Source organism: Gobio gobio (assembly GCF_949357685.1).
Source record: "Gobio gobio genome assembly, chromosome: 17".
Taxonomy (NCBI): Eukaryota; Metazoa; Chordata; class Actinopteri; order Cypriniformes; family Gobionidae; genus Gobio; species Gobio gobio.
The window spans coordinates 18,948,155-18,968,109 of NC_137110.1; the positions used below are offsets into that span (position 1 = coordinate 18,948,155).

The 19,955-nt window shown below is 37.3% G+C and overlaps 1 protein-coding gene across 1 annotated transcript; it reads left to right on the forward strand.

The window, feature by feature from the left end:
- The first annotated feature begins 7,608 nt into the window (after positions 1-7,608).
- slc35d1a (solute carrier family 35 member D1a) lies at positions 7,609-19,800 on the forward strand. The gene is made up of 12 exons (XM_079841869.1): positions 7,609-7,833; positions 8,583-8,616; positions 8,707-8,793; positions 8,995-9,062; positions 9,161-9,232; positions 9,344-9,412; positions 9,685-9,787; positions 10,746-10,838; positions 14,389-14,456; positions 17,811-17,889; positions 17,985-18,067; positions 18,152-19,800. The coding sequence occupies exons 1-12, from the start codon at positions 7,688-7,690 to the stop codon at positions 18,258-18,260; spliced, it is 1,011 nt and encodes a 336-aa protein (XP_079697995.1). The 5' UTR covers positions 7,609-7,687; the 3' UTR covers positions 18,261-19,800.
- The last annotated feature ends 155 nt before the right edge of the window (positions 19,801-19,955 follow it).

Genomic DNA, 19,955 nt, shown 5'->3' on the forward strand with positions numbered 1-19,955 from the left:
GATAAAATAAGAGAGGAGGTGTTTATAATAATAAACAATAAAGATAATAAACTCTTCATAAACAGTGGGAACGACTGGCACGTTGTTTACTGTAAAGGTGTGGAAAATAACAAATGAACAAAACAATGAGGTTAGTGCCAGACCAACAATTACAGTTTGTGTGAAACTAGCACATATAAACCACAAGAAAAGATAGACCACAAGTCTTAAATTAATAAAATAAGGAGAACGAAAAGAAAAAAAATAGTATTAAGATAACTAATTATTTTGTATGTTAAACTTTATTAATGTACCTTAATAAAACAAAGAGTTATTTGTTATTCTTGTTTGTGTTACTCAGAGATTTGGCGACAAGACCCTTTTGCAACGGTTACTCATATCCTTTGTCACGTCAAAGCTTTTGATTGCACAATTGCTGACCTATGTAATGGCTTTTATCTCAGGAGCCATCTATCTTTAAAGATCCTCTGTTAGACTACTTTAAGATCTTTTGAAGTGGTGAAAAAGATTCATAACCTACAATGTGCACATTAATAAATGGATGATTTATCAAATATCACAGTGAAATTAATTATAAAGAAAAGAAGTCAAGAAAGAGTTTCAAAAGCAACTTTATCATCTGTCCTCATTTTGTAACATAAAAACATCAAGCCTGCACAAAATGTGGTTATTTGACCTCGATTTGACTTTCAGAAAAACAGTCAGCACCTGCTTCTTTAAACTGTTAACACCTAGATAAACTAACTTGGAGACCTGTTTAAAATATCTAATCGGTGATCTCAAACGTGGGCTATTAATTATTGAATTGGATGGAATTGTCCCTTTAATTTTTTGTTGCGATAAATGTGTTAATTATGGAGTCAAATCATCGGACAGGGTAGCATGCAAAACCTAAAACGAGTTTAGCCTAACCTAAATGTCCTGACTCCTGAGGTAGGAGATTTCATGAGCCAGTGTGTCATGGGTAAATGCAGCTGATGGTTAATTTCTGAATCAGTATATATATAAATGAAAATGTGTAAATTCTGTAAAGGTTTCTTGAAGAAACTTATGTTCGATATTTCCAAGGATTAATTCAGCTTTATGAGCTCCATTGCTTTAATTTGAATGTGTTCACGTTCTCAGATTTCTCAGTGCCTTCCGTTTTTATCTACATTACCGGTTTTTGTACTATTTTGTCTTTGTCTGCAATGCAAAAATCCAATAATCTGTGCACAATCGTGTGATCACGATTATAGCTGCTGTGATTACCTATGTGAAAAGTGTTTATAATAGTATTATTTTTTTATTTACTCCCATTACATTAAAAGTTACTACTTACAATATGTTTTTGTTGCATTGAGCATTGTAGCCAATCACAGGCATGTCTGATTTTGGTGACAGGATAAGAGGATCACTAGCTCAGAGCAACTGATGGATAGTCTGGCATCATTTACTTCACCATGCAGATACAAAAACATATATCCTAAACGCCTTCCCAGAGTTTTCAAGGTTTGAAATGTTAGAAAGGAGTTATTTTCTAAACTAACAATTGGGTGAATGTTGCTCCACATTGTTAGAAAGTGTCTAATTCTGATCCTCGGTCTAGACAATGAGATGGTCTACTTAATAAATGATATCAATAAATGTTGATCGTCGTAAATCTTCAGCACATTGACATTTCAACTTCATCTTTTTTGTTGTTTGTTAGCACCTTAAGTTCTTAATAATGAGCAGTCTTTGTGTTGGTTTGGGAAATGGGTGTTAGTCCATCAAAAGCAAATTAAGTTAGATGATTTTTAGAGCGTAATTTGCAACAAAGATAAATTATATCAGAAATGTTGCTTGTGTGCTAAGTGTGCACACCCCTGAACAACAAGTAGGCTACCTACTTAGTTGAAACCCCATAACACTCATTGATATTAGCACTCAGTTTGGATAGGAGTCTATCAGACACATCTTGATCTAGGAATATTTCCCCACTCACCTTTGCAAAAAAACTTTTTAAAGTTGTTAATTTGTGAGGTCATAATATGGAATAATATTACAATATTCAAAAGGAATTGCAAATTGATAATAATATGATAGAAATCACATTTGGAATCTAACACGACCAAACATTTTACAGATATTTTAACCTGCTGCATGAACTCTAGGAACAACATTTATCAGGTGCTTCAAAACATTGATTAGATTTAGATAATGATTTAGATAAGGATTAAGATTTAATAATGACCTTACAATATGTATTCCTTTATTTAAAAGATGCAGTTTGGAGAAACTCTCACGGTTATTTTGAAATGGAGGTCGAGGGGACCATGAAGTGGTGGCATAATAATTCTATAATTTAAATCCCTTATAGGATTGTTAGTCTGCATAAATTGTAAACCGGAACCAGAAACACTTTCCATAACACCCAATGTACTTGTTACACGGGATAAGAGGAATGGCATCTATTATGCTAATATCTGTCTGTCTCATTCTTAACCCGACTTCCCGAGGTTACTGTAGTAAGCCAGATCCGGTCTGTATCCAGACCAGATGATGGACCTACACCCTAAAACAACCACCACAGCCCTGAATGTCAGCGAAGACTGTGGCATCTAGACAAACCGCATGTGAAGACCACATCAACACGACAGCCATCGGCACAGACCCTCAGTAAAGACCAAGGCCAGTTTCAACTCCTGGCTCCCATATGCCGGCGTAATGTATCCAGATCTTTAAGCAGAAGGCGTTGGATGAAATACTCTGAAATACTCTATACTATCACCTGATGGAGTTTGGGTTCCTTGCCACTGTCGCCTCTGGTTGCGGACACTTAATATTCAGCGATATTATTGATCTGACTGCACTGACATTATCAGACGAAAACTGAACTTAGCTGTACAGTGATCACTGCTTTATAGCTGAATTAAACCCATTTCATATTTGCTGAAATTTACAGTTATTGAACTGAACTGAATCAACACTGAACTGACCTCAGCTGATTATGACAAATTGTCTTTTTAGAGCTGCTTAAAGGGGTGGTAAAACACATTCTTTTGAAGGCTTGGCTGTGTTTGTGGGGTGCACTGTAACATGTGTTCATGCTTTGTTTAAAAAAAAAATTGCCTTATTTGTCATATATTTGACCTTTATTCTACACTGCTCTGTCCCTCCTTGTAAAACGGTCTGATGCTTTCCGGGTTGTATGAAGCCAGTCCCTCAAAAATACGCAGTGGGCTCTGATTGGTTAGCTGGCCCAGTGTGTTCTGATTCGCTAACCGCAGTGCACGTCGGAAACGTCACGCCCCTTACCGGAGGCTGTTCAGTATTAGAAACAACGGCGTCAATAAAACCATATGAGCTCGAATCAGACCCAGAACATTTGAGTGAAGATGATCGAGCAGAACCTGCTCAGTCCTCGAGAGTAAAGACTGCGGATCTATAATGATTGCTACTGAATGGCACTTTAACTTTTGTATTTTTAGAACGATTATAGCCAAATATCTGTCGCAAGAACTAACGTTAACCCAAAACGAACACTAAGCACTGGCTTTAACTAGTAAGTTAGCCAAATCACACACAGAACCATGTTTAGCAAGCCTGTAGATAAACAATACATAAAAGCTCTAATCAAAGAATCATTTACACTAATGCCAGGTTCGCTGTTGAGATTTTAACGTTAATGTTTGTAACATTAGGTGTTCGTCGGATAACGTTAAGTATGAATGAGCATTTAACAGACTGGTTTGCAGAACAGCGTTGTCATCTGTTTACTTCCTTGCTACAACCTATTACAGGAAAACACATCGATGAAAAATAAATCAGACTTACAGGTTGTGGCCCGTAAACAGCTTCTGTTTGTAAATCCAGCTTTCAGCACAAGCCGTTGTGCATATCCTGTATTGAACTCGCGAAGTTTGTGGAAGATTGTGTTGTCCTCCGTGAAATGTGCAGCGCGCGCGTCGTGCATCCACGCACCGGCAGTGTTTTTTTCACGCAGCTGACGTTGTGCAAATCTGGCATTGAAATCGCGAAGACGGTGGATGTTTTCCTCTGTTAGATGTGCTTAGATGTTAGATCTCCTCTGCAGGGAGCCCTGCGCGCGCCTGATTCCCCGCTGACTCAAACACCGATTTGTTCATCCGATTTGCACGAAAATTGAACCAGATCATCTTCTGGTTTTTGACCTTGTGGTCAAAAGTTATAACAAACTTACAAACAATAACAAACAAACTTTTGATTTAATTAGCTTAGTATAATGAAACTGGTCATAATACATTCATTGGCTCATGCCGATTCAATTGCACCCTATGACGTCATTTTCGGTCATGATAATTTCCCCGCCATATTTAATTTTCCAAAAAACCTACTTTTGCGAACTCGTCCTAGACGGTTTGTCCGATTTGCACGAAAATTGAACCAGATCATCTTCAGACCATGCTGACAAAAAATCTTGCAAATCAAGTTGATTCGTCAAATCGTTTTTGATAAACGTGCACACAAATTTTACGTAGCGGTTGCAAAAACACTCATAAGGCTATATCTCCGCAACGCTTTATCGTGTTCAATCCAAACTTGGTACATGTCATCACAAGCATGACTTGAGGCAACTTGCAGCGTTTCGGCGCAGCGCCACCTACTGGTCCGGAGATACAAAAAAATGGCTATTTTTGCTTATAACTTTTGAACCGTTTGTCCAAAAATCATAAAAGTTGTCTCGTTAGATTCAGGACGGTATTCAGAGTTGTCTGATTTTCAATTTTACCATATCGGCCATTTTGGCTCTCGGCCATTTTGAATTATGTGCTAAAATACTATATTTTACAAACGCATTAGTCTATCGTTACGAAACTTGGTATGGGTACTCAATAATCCTATAAGGTACTCAAAAAGTTTTGGGGTAGTGCCACCTTGTGGTCAAAGGTTATAACAAAATTTACAAAAATGCTAATAACTTTTGATTAAATTAGCCTAGTTTAATGAAACGGGTCAAAATACATTTATTGGCTCATGCCAAGAATATAGATACTAATTTTGCCATATTTGGTCAAACATACTGTCCTCAATGTTCTTATTTGATCAAAATTTACTTTTTCAAACTCATCCTAGACCGGTTGTCCAATTTCCACCAAAATCGAATCGTATCATCTTCAGACTGTGTCAACAAAAACTTAGGGATTTTGCATCAATAGATGAAACCGTTTTTGTAAACCGCAGCGACGAAGTTGAGGCATGATGCCAAAATGACTCTTGAGGCTGTATCTCTGCAATGCTTTGACATATTGGCATCAAACTTTGCATGTGTCATTGTTCCCTTATTCTGACCACACCACATCAATTTTGTAACTGTGCCACCTATTGGTCAAAAGTGATAAACCATTAACTTATATTAGGCCTCAGTGAATCTTTATATAATTTATCAGCCATTTTGCCTAAAATCATCTTAAAACGTGATTAATTGCTTATTGCTCCAGTTGATCTGACACTGCCAGCCATTTTGGCATGTCTTGTCTTCTTCTTTGCGCTTGCCCCGGTATTGCTGCTTGCAGCTATATTTGATCATTATTTTCCTGATGATCACTGGAAAGCTGATTTGTATAAAACGTTATTAATTTTAACTTGACATTCAGTTTAATTAACAAAGTTCGGGAGTAGTACATTCAAATGATCTACCTAATCAGTACGATTAGAGGCCTCAATTATAGCCGACTCACCTTCTTTCCTCGACAGTCTTTCCTGCATCCCTCCGCCACTCTACCCGACTCACTCTTGGATAGTTACTATCCCGGAGAAGTCTGGGTTCGGGCCACATTCCGAGCTCGGCGCCCTCCCCTGGACAGCACGCCAAATACGCATACTTTTCTCTAATTATTTGAAAGTGTGAACTCGTAACTTGGCTTTTGCAAAAGGAAATTTAGTTAAAGAGATTAACTTTTGTGTGTGTGTGTGTGTGTGTGTGTGTGTGTGTGTGTGTGTGTGTGTGTGTGTGTGTGCGTGTGCGTGTGAGAGAGTGAGAGAGAGAGCGAGAGAGAGTGTGTGTGTGTGTGTGTGTGTGTGTGTGTTTGTGTGTGTGTGTGTTTTCTTTTAATATACCGTAATTCACTTATTATTTTGTGGTTTAAAAAGTGTGTTGTTAATAAATGTTTAAATATTGAAGTGTTTTTGTTAATTTTATTATAAAACCAAACCCCTAAATAAATGGTTGAACTGCCAGTTTCTGAGCCATATCTGGCCCGTGGACCAAGCCGACTTTCAGCCTGATCTGTTTACAGTGGCTGGCCCAGACCTGGGTCACATAAAACATGTCACTTTTCAGTTTGCTAGCCAGATCTGGGCCACATCAATAAATAAGAGTAATTTTACAGGATGTGGGTGTCACATCCTTCGAGACACAATAAGGCTGAGGATCCAAACGCAGCTTTACTATGGAAATCAAAAATCATAATCCAAATAACAGGCAGAAGGTCAAAATTAAATGGGTCTATATAAATATATCTATATATAATATAAATAGGTCTATATAAATATATATATATAGTATTGCATATATTATTGTGTTCTTTGTACATATTTTATATGGATGTATATGTTATAAAAAATAAAATAAATAAAATAAATTAAAAACCTGTCTCTGGATAGGCTAAATGTTAAAAAGATCATGTATGCTAAGCCATATAACAAAGTACAATTCCTACATTCCACAATTAATGGTTGGAGATAATGGTTGTATAACACAAATTCAGTACACATTTTCTTTCAGTAGCCTACACATAGTTTTCTTTCTGACAGATTTAAGTCCTAGACCTTGGGTTCTTTTATTTATTGGCGTGCTAAACTGCCAATCACAAGACTTTTTGTACTTAAATTTTATCAGGTCTTTTGTATGAAAAACAGCTTCAGACAGATACTTTTGTGCTAGGATTTGTCAAATTATTTGAAATACAATGTTCCTAAAAGTTTATATTAGTTTGATATTAGTGTGGTTAAACGACAGTTATTTTATAAAGTTGTCTGAAAACATTTTGTGCTTATGCAAAAAAAAAAAACTAGGGCTGTCAAAAGATGAATTGCGATTAATCCCATCCAAAATAAAAGTTTGTGTTTACATAATATATGTGTGTGTACTGTGTATAATTATTATTTATATATAAAAACACACACAAGCATGTATATATTTAAGAAAAATGTATTATATTTATATATAAAATATTTATATTTATATATAGCCTAATACATGCAAATATTTCTTAAATATATACATGAATGTGTTTGTATTTATATATACATAATAATTATACACAGTAGGCTACACACAAATATAGTATGTAAACACAAACTTCTATTTTGGATGTGATTAATCGCGATTAATCTTTTGACAGCCCTAAAAAAAAACACCTATTTTGTTGTGTCAATGGACTGTGTTGAATTACTGAATAATAAATATGTCCAAGAATTTAAGATAAACTTATCCCACATAGCAAATCTCTCCCAAATTCTAATTAATCATCATGTTCATCGTCCATAATCCACATAAAGCAGTATGTCGCTCTGTACTGGTAAATAGCTTGCAGTCAGTCAGCTGCCGCAGGGTGGCGACAGAGAGCCCCGTACTTTAGAATGTAAATGAGATATGTCGTCACAGCATACGTATCTCTGTAAACATGGCGGAAATTCAGATTCGTCAACGTGGGGAGGAAGAAAGGCGCTGCGTTCAGAAAGAATGAAGCAATGTGAGTCAAGGAATGAAGCGACAGGGATGGCGGACCAAACGCTAACGGTACTCTTCAAACTTTCAGTCGCGGCTTTTTATGGAATCAGCTCTTTCCTTATAGTTGTAGTGAACAAGAGCGTCCTGACTAATTACAGGTAAGAGGACTTTACTAGAGTTACATACTCAAAGTGTTTGACTATCTGTAGATGCAGAATTCTTGGGATAGTTGGCAACGTACGGAAGGACTCTGTTTTCTGTGTGCTTATTTGAACATCCAGTGTGAGACAGGGTTTTTCTCGTAACAAAAAAGTGCAACGTTATTGCAATGCTTTGAGGGACATACCGAGTTAATACCGTTATTTTAGACATGTACCATCAGTTGTAATGCCATAGTATTAAGTACCTTCGCTGTGATTTTGCCAAGACATATTCCTGGATCAACATAATTAGTTTATCCTTGAACAACATTCCTAATAAAAAAAACCCTATCCCTAACGTACCCCTGAACTTTTCCCCTAAAATCAGAGAGAAATTATAAGACTGATGTAGAACTTATAAGACCCAGGACATTTAAACTTGTCACTCAAATCTAATTTGTTGATTGGAATGTTTGATTCTGGTTTAACAAAAATGTCGATCCAAGAACATGTAACTTGCTTGATGAAATCACGCTTAACCACATTTTTGTTAGAACATTTTAAGAGGCTGATTATACAGAATTAATAATTGTTTAGTATTTCAGTGACGGAGAATATGTCACAATCAATAGTTCACACCTACATTGAATATGATGTTTCATTTTTAAAATAGCAATCAAAAGTTAGTAATAATGTTATTTTTACATAAAAAAACAAACAAACCTCTATTCCTTCAGCCTTTGCTAAAAAGCTGTCTTTCCGAACAGGTTCCCCTCTTCAATATGTGTTGGCATTGGGCAGGTGAGTTTCCCTTTCTCGGATAAAAGTTTTTCTCACTTGCCACATTAACAGAGCAGAGCGACATTTGCATAGTGTGACTTTTCTCTGCAGATGCTGGCAACAGTTGTTGTGTTACGGGTGGGAAAGGCCCTCCGGGTGATCACCTTCCCTGAGTTTGATGGTACTATACCAAAAAGGGTGAGGAGTGCGAGATCATTAAACTTCTGCTTGTTGTCACGTGACGTGTTGTTTCCCCAAAGAACATGTTTAGTCTAGGACAACTGTTCAAGTCTGGGAAAAGAGACCCACATGGGACTGCAAGACAGTGCTGATTTATAAGTGCTGTTCACATCTTACTTTTGTTATATTTGTTCAATATCTAGCTTCTTGTAATTGCAGACGTTTCCGCTACCTCTTCTATATGTAGGAAATCAAATAACGGGACTCTTTGGAACAAAAAGGCTTAAGTATGATACAGCTTTAAATATTACATAAAGACCATTAATACATGTCTGCCTTATTTTTTGTACGTTATACATAATTAATTAGTTTGTTCTTCCTTCAGTCTGCCAATGTTTACTGTATTGAGGAGGTTTTCTATTCTCTTTACAATGATGGCAGAGGGTTTCTTGTTAAAGTAAGTAAAAAGTTCTCTATTTACTATGGAAATGTTTCTGATAGCTTGTATCTAATTAATTAACATTTATTATGATGATAAAAATATGACTGATTATGTCCCTTATTACAGGAAGAAATTCTCTCGGCCAGTTCAGCTGACAGTATTTTCTATGATTCTCGGGGCCTTTGTAGCTGCAAGGTAACTTTTTTTTTTCCCCCCGCAGTGACGCATTGTTTGAGCAATAGAATTCAGCCTTATCTTGATTGCTTTTTCTTCCTATAAGTACATGCCTATTATTCACTGCTTTACAGAGGAAAGTTAATGTTTGCAAAAACCGTCACAACACAGAAGTTAATTATACATCACTATTATCGAGTATTAGGGGAAGGACTGCAACCAAGTCTGCACACATTTAATAACCTATTTAGTTTTTTCGAAGTCTTTGAGTGCCTTTTATTTTTCTTGTGCAGCGCTGACTTGGCTTTTGACCTGCAAGGGTACATGTTCATTTTAATGAACGACGTCTTAACTGCTGCCAATGGAGCTTTTGTGAAACAGAAACTTGACTCTAAGGTAAGAAAGGCAACACATTCATGATCAAGATTACTCAGACCTCGAGTGCTCCCTTAAGCAGCAGCAGCTGTTCTCTGTAGTCGTTAATTGAGAAATATTGCTTTGCCATGCTTGCACAAAATTAAGCAACTCCGCATACATTGCAATATCTGAACGATCTTGATTTTAACCCTACATTTTCTGAGTTGCCAATTATGTTTTTAATGTCATGAAATTATCCACTGCATACATGTTATTTTACTTAATAAGGGTACGTCTCGCAACCTGTCCGTGCCGTCATCTGCCTAATTTGGTGTTCTCCATGTGACCGGAATAAGGAAGCATTTTGTCCTCCTTTTAAGAGTTAATAAGCCTATTTCTCTTGCTATCCTAATTGCAATCCTATTGGGACAGACCTGCAACCCATTTTGGGTTTAAAATCGGTTGAGAATTACAGTTTTACTTCATTGTTTTTGTGTTGAGTGCTTTCTCATCTTCATTTTTTTGCTGTCCCCAATCCTAGCAAAAGTTCACATATGCATGTTCTAATCGTATCAAGCAAAGACTATGCTTGCATTTGTGGAAACAGAGTGCTTGGCAACCTGAGTGGTGTTTATTGCATTACCCCACTGACTGACTTGTACTAAAACAAGAAGTCATGTGTGTTCTATTTGAGGCCTCCAGATAAAGAGCTAGTAGTTTTATGACTGTTACAGTTTTCATTGAAGAACGTGGACTATTTAGAAAGATTTATCTAGCGCACTGACAAGTTGAACAAGGAAGTTCAGATTTTACAACCTGTTAAAGCTTATGCTCAGTTTCTGAAAAAAGACCTGAGGCTCTCTACAGCTGTTTACATACCATCTGGTTTTCTTTTAGCAAAAGAGCAGCTAGAGTAGAGGGAATCATGACCATGGCATTACTGTACCTAATTTGTCTATCTCTTGTTTTGTTTTTCCCCTGTTGTCCTTTTTTATAGGAGCTGGGGAAGTATGGACTGCTCTATTACAATGCTTTATTTATGATACTTCCAACTCTGCTTTTAGCTCATGTCACAGGAGAAATGGACAAGGTAAGACACACACACACACACACACACACACACACACACACACACACACACACACACACACACACACACACACACACACACACACACACACTCTCTAAATATGTTCAGCACAAGCAAAGGCTGAATATAGGCTTTATTAGTTTATTGTCACTTCACAGCTGTTACATCTCACATACCCAGCATTTGATTGGTCCTGGTTAACTATTTAACTAAAACGCCCCGACACAGTATTTTTCTTTCTTTCCTTCCTTTTGTTTTGTTTTTATTTCTCATTTTTGAAATTTCTCTCTGATCTGTTTTGCCTCCATTGCTTCTTAAAGGGTTAGTTCACCCAAAAATGAAAATTCTGTCATTAATTACTTACCCTCATGTCGTTTGACACCCGTAAGACCTCCGTTCATCTTCGGAACAGAAATGAAGATATTTCAGTTGAAATCTGATGGCTCTGAAAGGCCTCCATTGGCACAATGGCACGGTTCACTCTCAAGACCCTTAAAAGGTACTAAAGACGTCGTTACAAAGTCCATCTCACTACAGTGGTTCTACAATAACTTTAGAAATCGGAGAATAGTTTTTGTGCGCAAAAAACCCTAAATAACGACTTGCATAGTGATGACAATTTCAAAACAAGGCATCATGAAGCTGTACGGAGGTCATGAAGATGTACGGAGGTCTTACGGGTGTCGAACGACATGAGGGTAAGTAATTAATGCCATAATTTTCCTTTCCTTTAAAGGGTTAGTTCACCCAAAAATGAAAATTATGGCATTAATTACTTACCCTCATGTCGTTCCAAACCTGTAACCAAAGTTGTGAATGGTACCCCGAATTCCGGACCCTTCTATTGGGGTACCTAGCACAATAGTCCAGTACTAAAGGGTGGAGCTAAACTCACTGCAGAACGTTGATTGGTTGACAGAGAATCGTCACTTATGCAAGCTTTTTTGGCTGAGTTCAAACGAAGCGTGCCTTTTTGTGACAAACAGCTACATGCCGAGAAGCAAGAACAACATCTGCTGTATGTCGTCCACTGTTGTTTACTGTGTCGCTTTCTTCTTCATACGAGAAGGAAACGATCGCTACACCACGCCTATCACGTCTATCAGCCATTAAAGGGTTAGTTCACCCAAAAATGAAATTTCTTCCATTAATGACTCACCCCAATGTTGTTCCACACCCGTAAGACCTCCGCTCATCCTCGGAACACAGTTTAAGATATTTTAGATTTAGTCCGAGGGCTTTCAGTCCTTTGAATGCAAGTGTAAGCACACTTTGCTGTCCACGTCCAGAAAGGTAATGAAAACATCATCAAAGTAGTCCATATGTGACATCATTTGGTTAGTTAGACTCTTTTGAAGCGTCGACAACACCAAAAATAACAAAAACTAAGACTTTATTAAGCATTGTCTTCTCTTCCGGTTTAGTTTGAATCCGTGTTCACGCGCCACAGTGACGCTGCTGACGTAAGACGCTGTGACGTGTTATCTGGTGCGATAGCAGGGGTGCGATAGCAGATACCAGATAACACGTCACAGCGTCCACACCGAGGATGAACGGAGGTCTTACGGGTGTGGAACAACATTGGGGTGAGTCATTAATGGAAGTCATTAATGGAGTCATTAATGGAATAAATTTCATTTTTGGGTGACCTAACCCTTTAATGAATTCTGAGAGATTTCTGTCCCTCCTAAGCAACTGTCAGTCTAAGCAACTACCACTTTTAAGCCCCAGAAAGGTAGTAAAGACACTATAAAAGACATCCCCCTGCAAACAAAGCACTCGTGTCACTTCATAAAATTTAGTTTAAAACACTGGAGTCAATTGGACTTCTTTAATGATGCCTTTACTACCTTTCTGGGACTTAGTCTTAGTCTGTAAATCAAGGGACCGAAAGCTTTTAGATTTCATTTAAAAACCTTCATTTGTATTCTGAAGATGAACGAATGTCTTGCGGGTTTGGAACACATGAAGGGGAGTAATTAATCAAATCTAGTTTTTTTGGTGAACTATCCCTTTAAACAAGTGGACCCCACAACTATGTAGCTTAATGAGAGTATCCACAGTAGTGCCTCATGAAAAACTAAGCTTTAAACATGTTAATATTTCCATCATTATGTTGGACCTTGGAAAACACTTTTATCAGAGTAATTTATTTTAAGCTTGTGTACATTTTAGTTAAAGCTGTTAAGCAATATCTCATGTAGGTTTTTTTTTTCTTTGTGTTTTATATAATGACCACTACAAGGTGCTCTAGGCATATTTTTTTTCCTTGATTGGGTTTCCCTACATAGTAGTTGAAAACGAGTGACGCACATTTGTTTGCATTTGAACATTTAAAGGAGAGTTCCGTGCCTTTTTTAAAATCAACACATTTATCTCGATTTATCTACATTTGACCCACCCGCAATTAATTGGAAAGTTTTTATTTTTTATTACTTTGCCCATCCTACTCCCGGATTTTCCAGTGTCCGCGATCCGCACATCACTAGTCTACACTAAACTAAAGAGATTCACTGAAATTTAAGGCAATATTTTAATTTTAATAGCTTTTCATTTATTTATCTTTTGTAGTTTTTTGCTGTTTGTTTAATGTTTTCTCTAGCGGTGACCTTCATGGGTATTGGCTCATTAATAAAATGTTTCTTGTTCTTGAACTAGTTGCACACATGGGTAGTTTGGTAATGGTCAGTTATATATAAGATATTATTTCTACATACCAGATCTTCAATAACGCCAGGACTCTAGTCTCTCTTAAAAGTCCATCTCTCAACAAGACCTCATACCCATAGATGATCTGGCAACCACGAACACACCATCTGCTCAGCTGCAGTGAGCTCACATTGCCAGGGATCGCACAAGATTAGCCATTTGGAATGACTGTGCATGCTTGTCATAAATTCTTTCAAAATCATAGCAAACTGACTGGGATAAATTTCAGCAAGTCTGTTCCTGCCCGAATGCTGAAGAAATAACCACAATTTCTTAAAGTGTGTGTCAAAAAAGTTTGCTTTTTGAAAGCAGTGTGAGCACAAGGCTCAGTTGTTTGGGAGGTTAGGATGACAGGGCCCTTCTCCATGAATGCCTCATTTTATTTAGCTCAGTTTGTTCACAGGGAGGCCCAAGTTTATTTGGCAGGCACTGCTTCAGGAAGGAGAGAGTACAGGAGGCAGTGTGTCTCATGCACAAAGCCACCATTATACCGGTCAGCGTAACTATCAGATTGAATGTAGTAGCTTATGAAGTTATTCTTTAGGTATATTCTTTTTAGGTGAGTTCTTCACTTGTTTTTAGATGGGTTGAGTAGATTTGTTGTTTTTCACCCACCCTCTAAATAATTTTTTTTGCCGTTTTCATGAAAAAATTTGGTTAATGTGGAACGTAGTCTTTGTTGTATGTGTGGCATTTTACCATGCAAGATCTTGACCTACATATTTCCTTACAAATGTTTCTGTGAAATGTAATGATTAACTAAGGTACTTACTCGGTTTATGTTTTTATTGTGTGAAATTCTTTCATGTATCGCTAAATGTCTTTTTTTTCCCCATCTTAGGCATTTGATTATGAAGGCTGGTCAGATGTGCTTTTCTTAGGTCAATTTATTCTTTCTTGTATAATGGGGTAAGTTGAAATAACTTTATTTGGTAAATACTGGGGCTGTCAAAGTTAATGCATTCTTTTTAAATATGTTTAATGCTGTTTATGCAGTTTGGCATAGCTGTTTAATTCGATTCTGTGTCATTACTAAAAAAACTGATTTAAAACAAAATTCAACAAATGAATTCATAGAAATGCAAACACCAGCGGGCGACAACAGGTGGCTATCTTTACACGGATATAAGTTTGTTGATATTTTATTAATTTATTGCAGAGGTACTTAGAACCCCTGATTATACACTATATTGCCAAAAGTTTTGGGAAGCCTGCCTTAACATGCACAGGAACTTTAGCGACATCCCATTCTTAATCCATAGGGTTAAATATGGAGTTGGCCCATCCTTTGTAGCTATAACAGCTTCTAAAACTTGTGGAAAGCCTTTCCAGAAGAGTTGAAGTGTTTATGGGAATTTTTGACCATTCTTCTAGAAATGCATTTGTGAGGTCAGGCACTGATGTTGGACGAGAAGGCCTGGCTTGCAGTCTCCGCTCTAATTCCTCCTAAAGGTGTTCTATCGGGTAGAGGTCAGGACTCTGTGCAGGCCAGTCAAGTTCCTCCACACCAAACTCGCTCATCCATGTCTTTATGGACCTTGCTTTGTGCACTGGTGCGCAGTCATGTTGGAACAGGAAGGGGCCATCCCTAAACTGTTCCCACAAATTTGGGAGCATGAAATTGTCCAAAATGTCTTGGTATGCTGAAGCATTAAGAGTTAATTTTAGGGGTGCACCGATCCGATATTAGGATCGGATATCGGCCGCGATACTGACAAAATAGCTGGTTATAGGTGATAAAATAGGTGTTTTTTTCCGTCGCAGCAGAACCTACGTCATTCGTCAGCTTCACGTGTGTCGCAGGCTAGAAGGAAGCGAGCCAGAGAGTCGGCTGTGTGGAGGAGATATTTCACGCTTGCCACGCCAACTAGTTCGTCGCTGTTTCGAGGGTATTACTGCAAAGTCAGGGTCTTTCCTGCATTGACATTTTTTTGACGGCCAAAGCCTAATTTGATGAGTTATTGTGATTTACGAGTGATGTAGAACAGATGCTGCGCTTGTGACTGAGTGACAGAGAGACCGATCTGAGAGCTCCTCCCCCGCGCGCGCTCTCTGGGTCTTCAAAATAATCAGTGTTCGCTCTCATATTTCACATATTAATCCAAATCAAAAGCTCGGAAGACCGAAACCATGTTGCACGTGACACATTCGGACAATTTTGTCCTTGAATTATCACTGGGTGTGAATTGCGCTCAAAAAACATTGACTCTTCTCTGACCAGCTGACATAAAGCATACTTTCAATAAGCGGGAGACAAATTATATCCAGTTATGAAGTGTTTTCTGTGTGTTGACATCTTTCGCGATGTTCTAACAGACGGGATTCGCACACAACGCGTCTGCTAATGTCCGATTCGTGACCTAATGACTCCTTTGAACCGAATCATTTTAACGACTGGCCAGAACAACTGATCTGTCCAACACTGAACTCATGAACTCAGTTTATTAATTTACTCAGAACGCAACTGAAATGAGAACACAAGTGTGATTACCCATTTTAGCAAGAGTGGGTAGTAAGAATTATTTTTAATTATCAACAGTATTTCATCTTATTTCTGTTGACAATGTGTAGTAAAATAAATAGGCCTAGCCTACAATCATTTAATCTGGAGTGAGGTGAAACCAGAACAAAGTTGTTATTAGCTAGCTGAAAATTTTTATTAAATTGCATATGGTAGAAAATTAGACTATTTGTTAATTTGTAATGCTACTTTTTAATATTGATATGATTATATACCAAAACAATTATCTGTAGTGTAAAAAATAATTGGTAACTGTCAGATTACTATTGTATGTTTGACCAATACACTGTTTTTTGTTTCCACTGCTACATTTTATTTATTTAAAGAAGTTAGATTACATTCTATTTTAGATTTGAATGCACAATTGTTTTTTAAATAAATAAGAATTCAACACCTTACATACATCTGTTATTTTGTCTTAGTTATGTTTAGTTAGTAAAGTCTGGTGCCTTTAGTCTCTTCAAGGAAGGTATAAGGTGGAAGATATACAGTTTATTATTAATTCAACAATATATCGGATCGGTATCGGGTATCGACAGATACACAAAGCCCAGGCATCGGTATCGGTATCGGGACTGAAAAAGTCGGATCGGTGCACCCCTAGTTAATTTCACTGGAACCAAGGGGCCAAGCCCAACCCATGAAAAACAATCCCACACCATAACCCCCCCTCCACCCAACTTTTTACACTTGGCAAAATGCAGCAAGTACTGTTCTCCTGGCAACCACCAAACCTAGACTCGTCCATCGGATTGCCAGACAGAGAAGTGTGATTCGTCACTCCAGAGAACACGTCTCCTCTGCTCTAGAGTCCAGTGGCGGCAGCATTACACCACTGCATCCGACGCTTTGCATGGCACTTGGTGATATAAGGCTTGGATGCAGCTGCTCGGCCATGGAAACCCATTCCATGAAGCTCTCTACGCACAGTTCTTGAGCTAATCTGAAGGCCACACAAAGTTTGCAGGTCTGTAGCTATTGACTCTGCAGAAAGATGGCCACTCTTTGCACAGTGCACCTCAGCATGTGCTGACCCAGCTCTTCGTGGCTGAGTTGCTGTTGTTCACAATTGCTTTCACTTTGTTATAATACCACTAACAGTTGACCGTGGAATATTTAGTAGTGAGGAAATTTCACGAATGAACGAATGGATCGCGGTACGACGCTTGACTTCACTGAGCTCCTGAGAGCGACCCATTCTTTCACAAATGTTTGTAGAAGCAGTCTGCATGCCTAGGGCCTTGATTGTATACATCCGTGGCAGTGGAAGTGATTGGAACACCTGCATTCAATGATTTGACAATACGTTTGGCAAATATAGTGTATATTTAAATGGATTGACAAACAGCAAAATAAGCTTAAACATGTTAATGTTTTTTGTGTGTATAGTTTACTCTTGCATAATAAAATGAAGCATTAAGGTGCGGTCACATTTAGCGTGGTTCGGAAAATTTTTGTGGGCCATTTCAATGGGAATCTGCATGTTTGTGGTTTCCTGTCAAGGCAAAAAGTTTCCCACAAACCATAAAGCTCTTGTTCAAGTTGGTCACGGAATTCATGCACTGATCAACAGAAAGCTGCTTGGTTTTAATGCGTTAGCTGTGCTTCATATATCGCTATGCTATTGACAATTGACCTTTTTTGCTAGCGAAATTTTGCCAATGGCCGCACCTTTAGATGAATGATTTTAGGAATTCAGAATTAATATTGTTGAATGATATCTTCTGTTTCTTCATTTGCAGGTTCATATTAATGTACTCCACCGTACTTTGCACTCAGTATAACTCTGCGCTAACTACTACCATTGTCGGCTGCCTCAAGGTAAGAATGTTTCTTAAACACACCAAGACCTACCAGTTTTCAACATGCCAGTTTGTCCTGCTGTTGCTAAAGTTATGACTTTTCTGTCTCTGCAGAATATATTAGTGACATATATTGGAATGGTGTTTGGTGGGGATTACATTTTCTCATGGACTAACTTCATTGGTCTAAACATCAGGTATGAAGTGAGCATTTCCCAGAAGGAAACAGATAGGGTTCATGGATTTATTGTGACGCTAATGATCTGTACTTGTCTTCTCAGTATTGCTGGCAGTCTGGTGTATTCCTACATTACCTTCACAGAAGAGCAGACCACCAAACAGAGCGAGAACACAAACAAACTAGAGGTCAAAGGGAAAGTGGCTGTATGACCAATGGTTGAACGCTCATTTATGATGCGCAAAGATGTGTCTGTAAGTTTTTGTATTTCTTGCAAGAGCAAGTAGGCAGAAGTCACTCCTAGGATGTGTTTTTGTGACATAAAGAAGATATTGACTATAAAAGCTACAGCAGGTGCAGGCAGGACATTGTCTAAAATAAAAGAGCTTCAAACATACTAGAATGTGTTGTTCCAGAGTAAATATTTGCCTGTTAATATTCATTTCTGTGAAGAAGTGTTGTCCATTACAAATTAATGGAATAAACTGCTTTCCCTGGCGTGTTGGACACTTGCCATAAAATGGGAATGATGACTGTACTTATTGTTGAAACACCTGTTGTATTGCCTATTGAAGAGTACTTTTTTAAAGATGTGTTTTAGGCTATTTATATTTATGAGAGATTGTTTTATTGTTAGGATTCTAAATTGGGTTTTATCGTTGGGTAAAGTTATATTATCCTAGCTATGAAAAGGGAGTTATTTTATACGTTTAAGTAGTTATTTGACAGTTGAGTTTTACAGGAATTCAAAACCTTTAAAAAAATGTCCTTCAAAACATGAATGATGAATGAAAAATTGAGTGTATAAAATAAGGTACATGTGTGCAACTTAAGAGTCTTGATAAGCTTTAAAGAAGAACAATATTTTGTTAAGCGTTGTCAGTGTTCTAATGTTCAACGGGACAAATTCTTATAACTGCTTTTGTATTTTTTTTTGTATTTGGGAATGGGATGCAGTAATTCCATTTGCTTTGTGCTGATGGAATCATGGTTGTTTATAAAGGCAAATGGTGTAGTAATTGCACTTTAACAGTTTACAGCTTTTCTCAGTTGTCAGTGATTTAAAATGGGTATTAGTTTTTGCAAGAACATTGTAATATAAGTTACATTTCAGTATTTTGATCTGTCCGTTTGATCTGTTGCTACCTTTCGGATAAATCCAAAAAAAGAAATAAGAATTTCTCATACATTTACTTGTGTTGGTATAATGATAACATCACAGGTTTCTAAAAAATTTTTTGCTATACATGTTACACATCTGAATAACCTGATGTATTCTGCGGTAACTTCATGGATGTCTATTCTCATTCATGTATCCACCTTTTGAATACATTGTTTGTTCATTGCTTTGAGATTCTAAATTTATGGATTTTTATCCACTGATGTCTTGAAAGATATTGTTGCTGCAGATATATTTTGTGTTCAACTTGCTCTTTTTATTGGTTTCTTTCCATGTTTTTATACAGTTTTGTTCAAGAAACTCCTGTCAAATTCATGTCTGAAAATTCTCAGTGATTATAACAATGAGAAATGGGAAGTGTATAACATTTAAAATTAAACCTCAACTCAAAGAATTTGTCCTCATTTCATTTTTTGATGTTAACCAAAATAAAATGCTTTTCTTTTTTTTTTATTTAAAATTCTCATTGTCTTTTGCAATAAATTGTGTACTACTTTTCCCTACAGTTTAATTATTGTGTTCCATAAAATCACATGAAGTGTCTAATAAATACTAATAAAACCACTTAAGATTTATATGGGTGGGGTTGGGAATCATGGTTGAGGCAAGAGTGTAATTTATGTTAAAGAAAACCTGAAAGTCTCCCAAGTAATGATAAATACAGACCTTGATAATTCAAAACCTGCTATTCTAAAAACATAAATTCATAAGAGAGCCCATGGCTTGA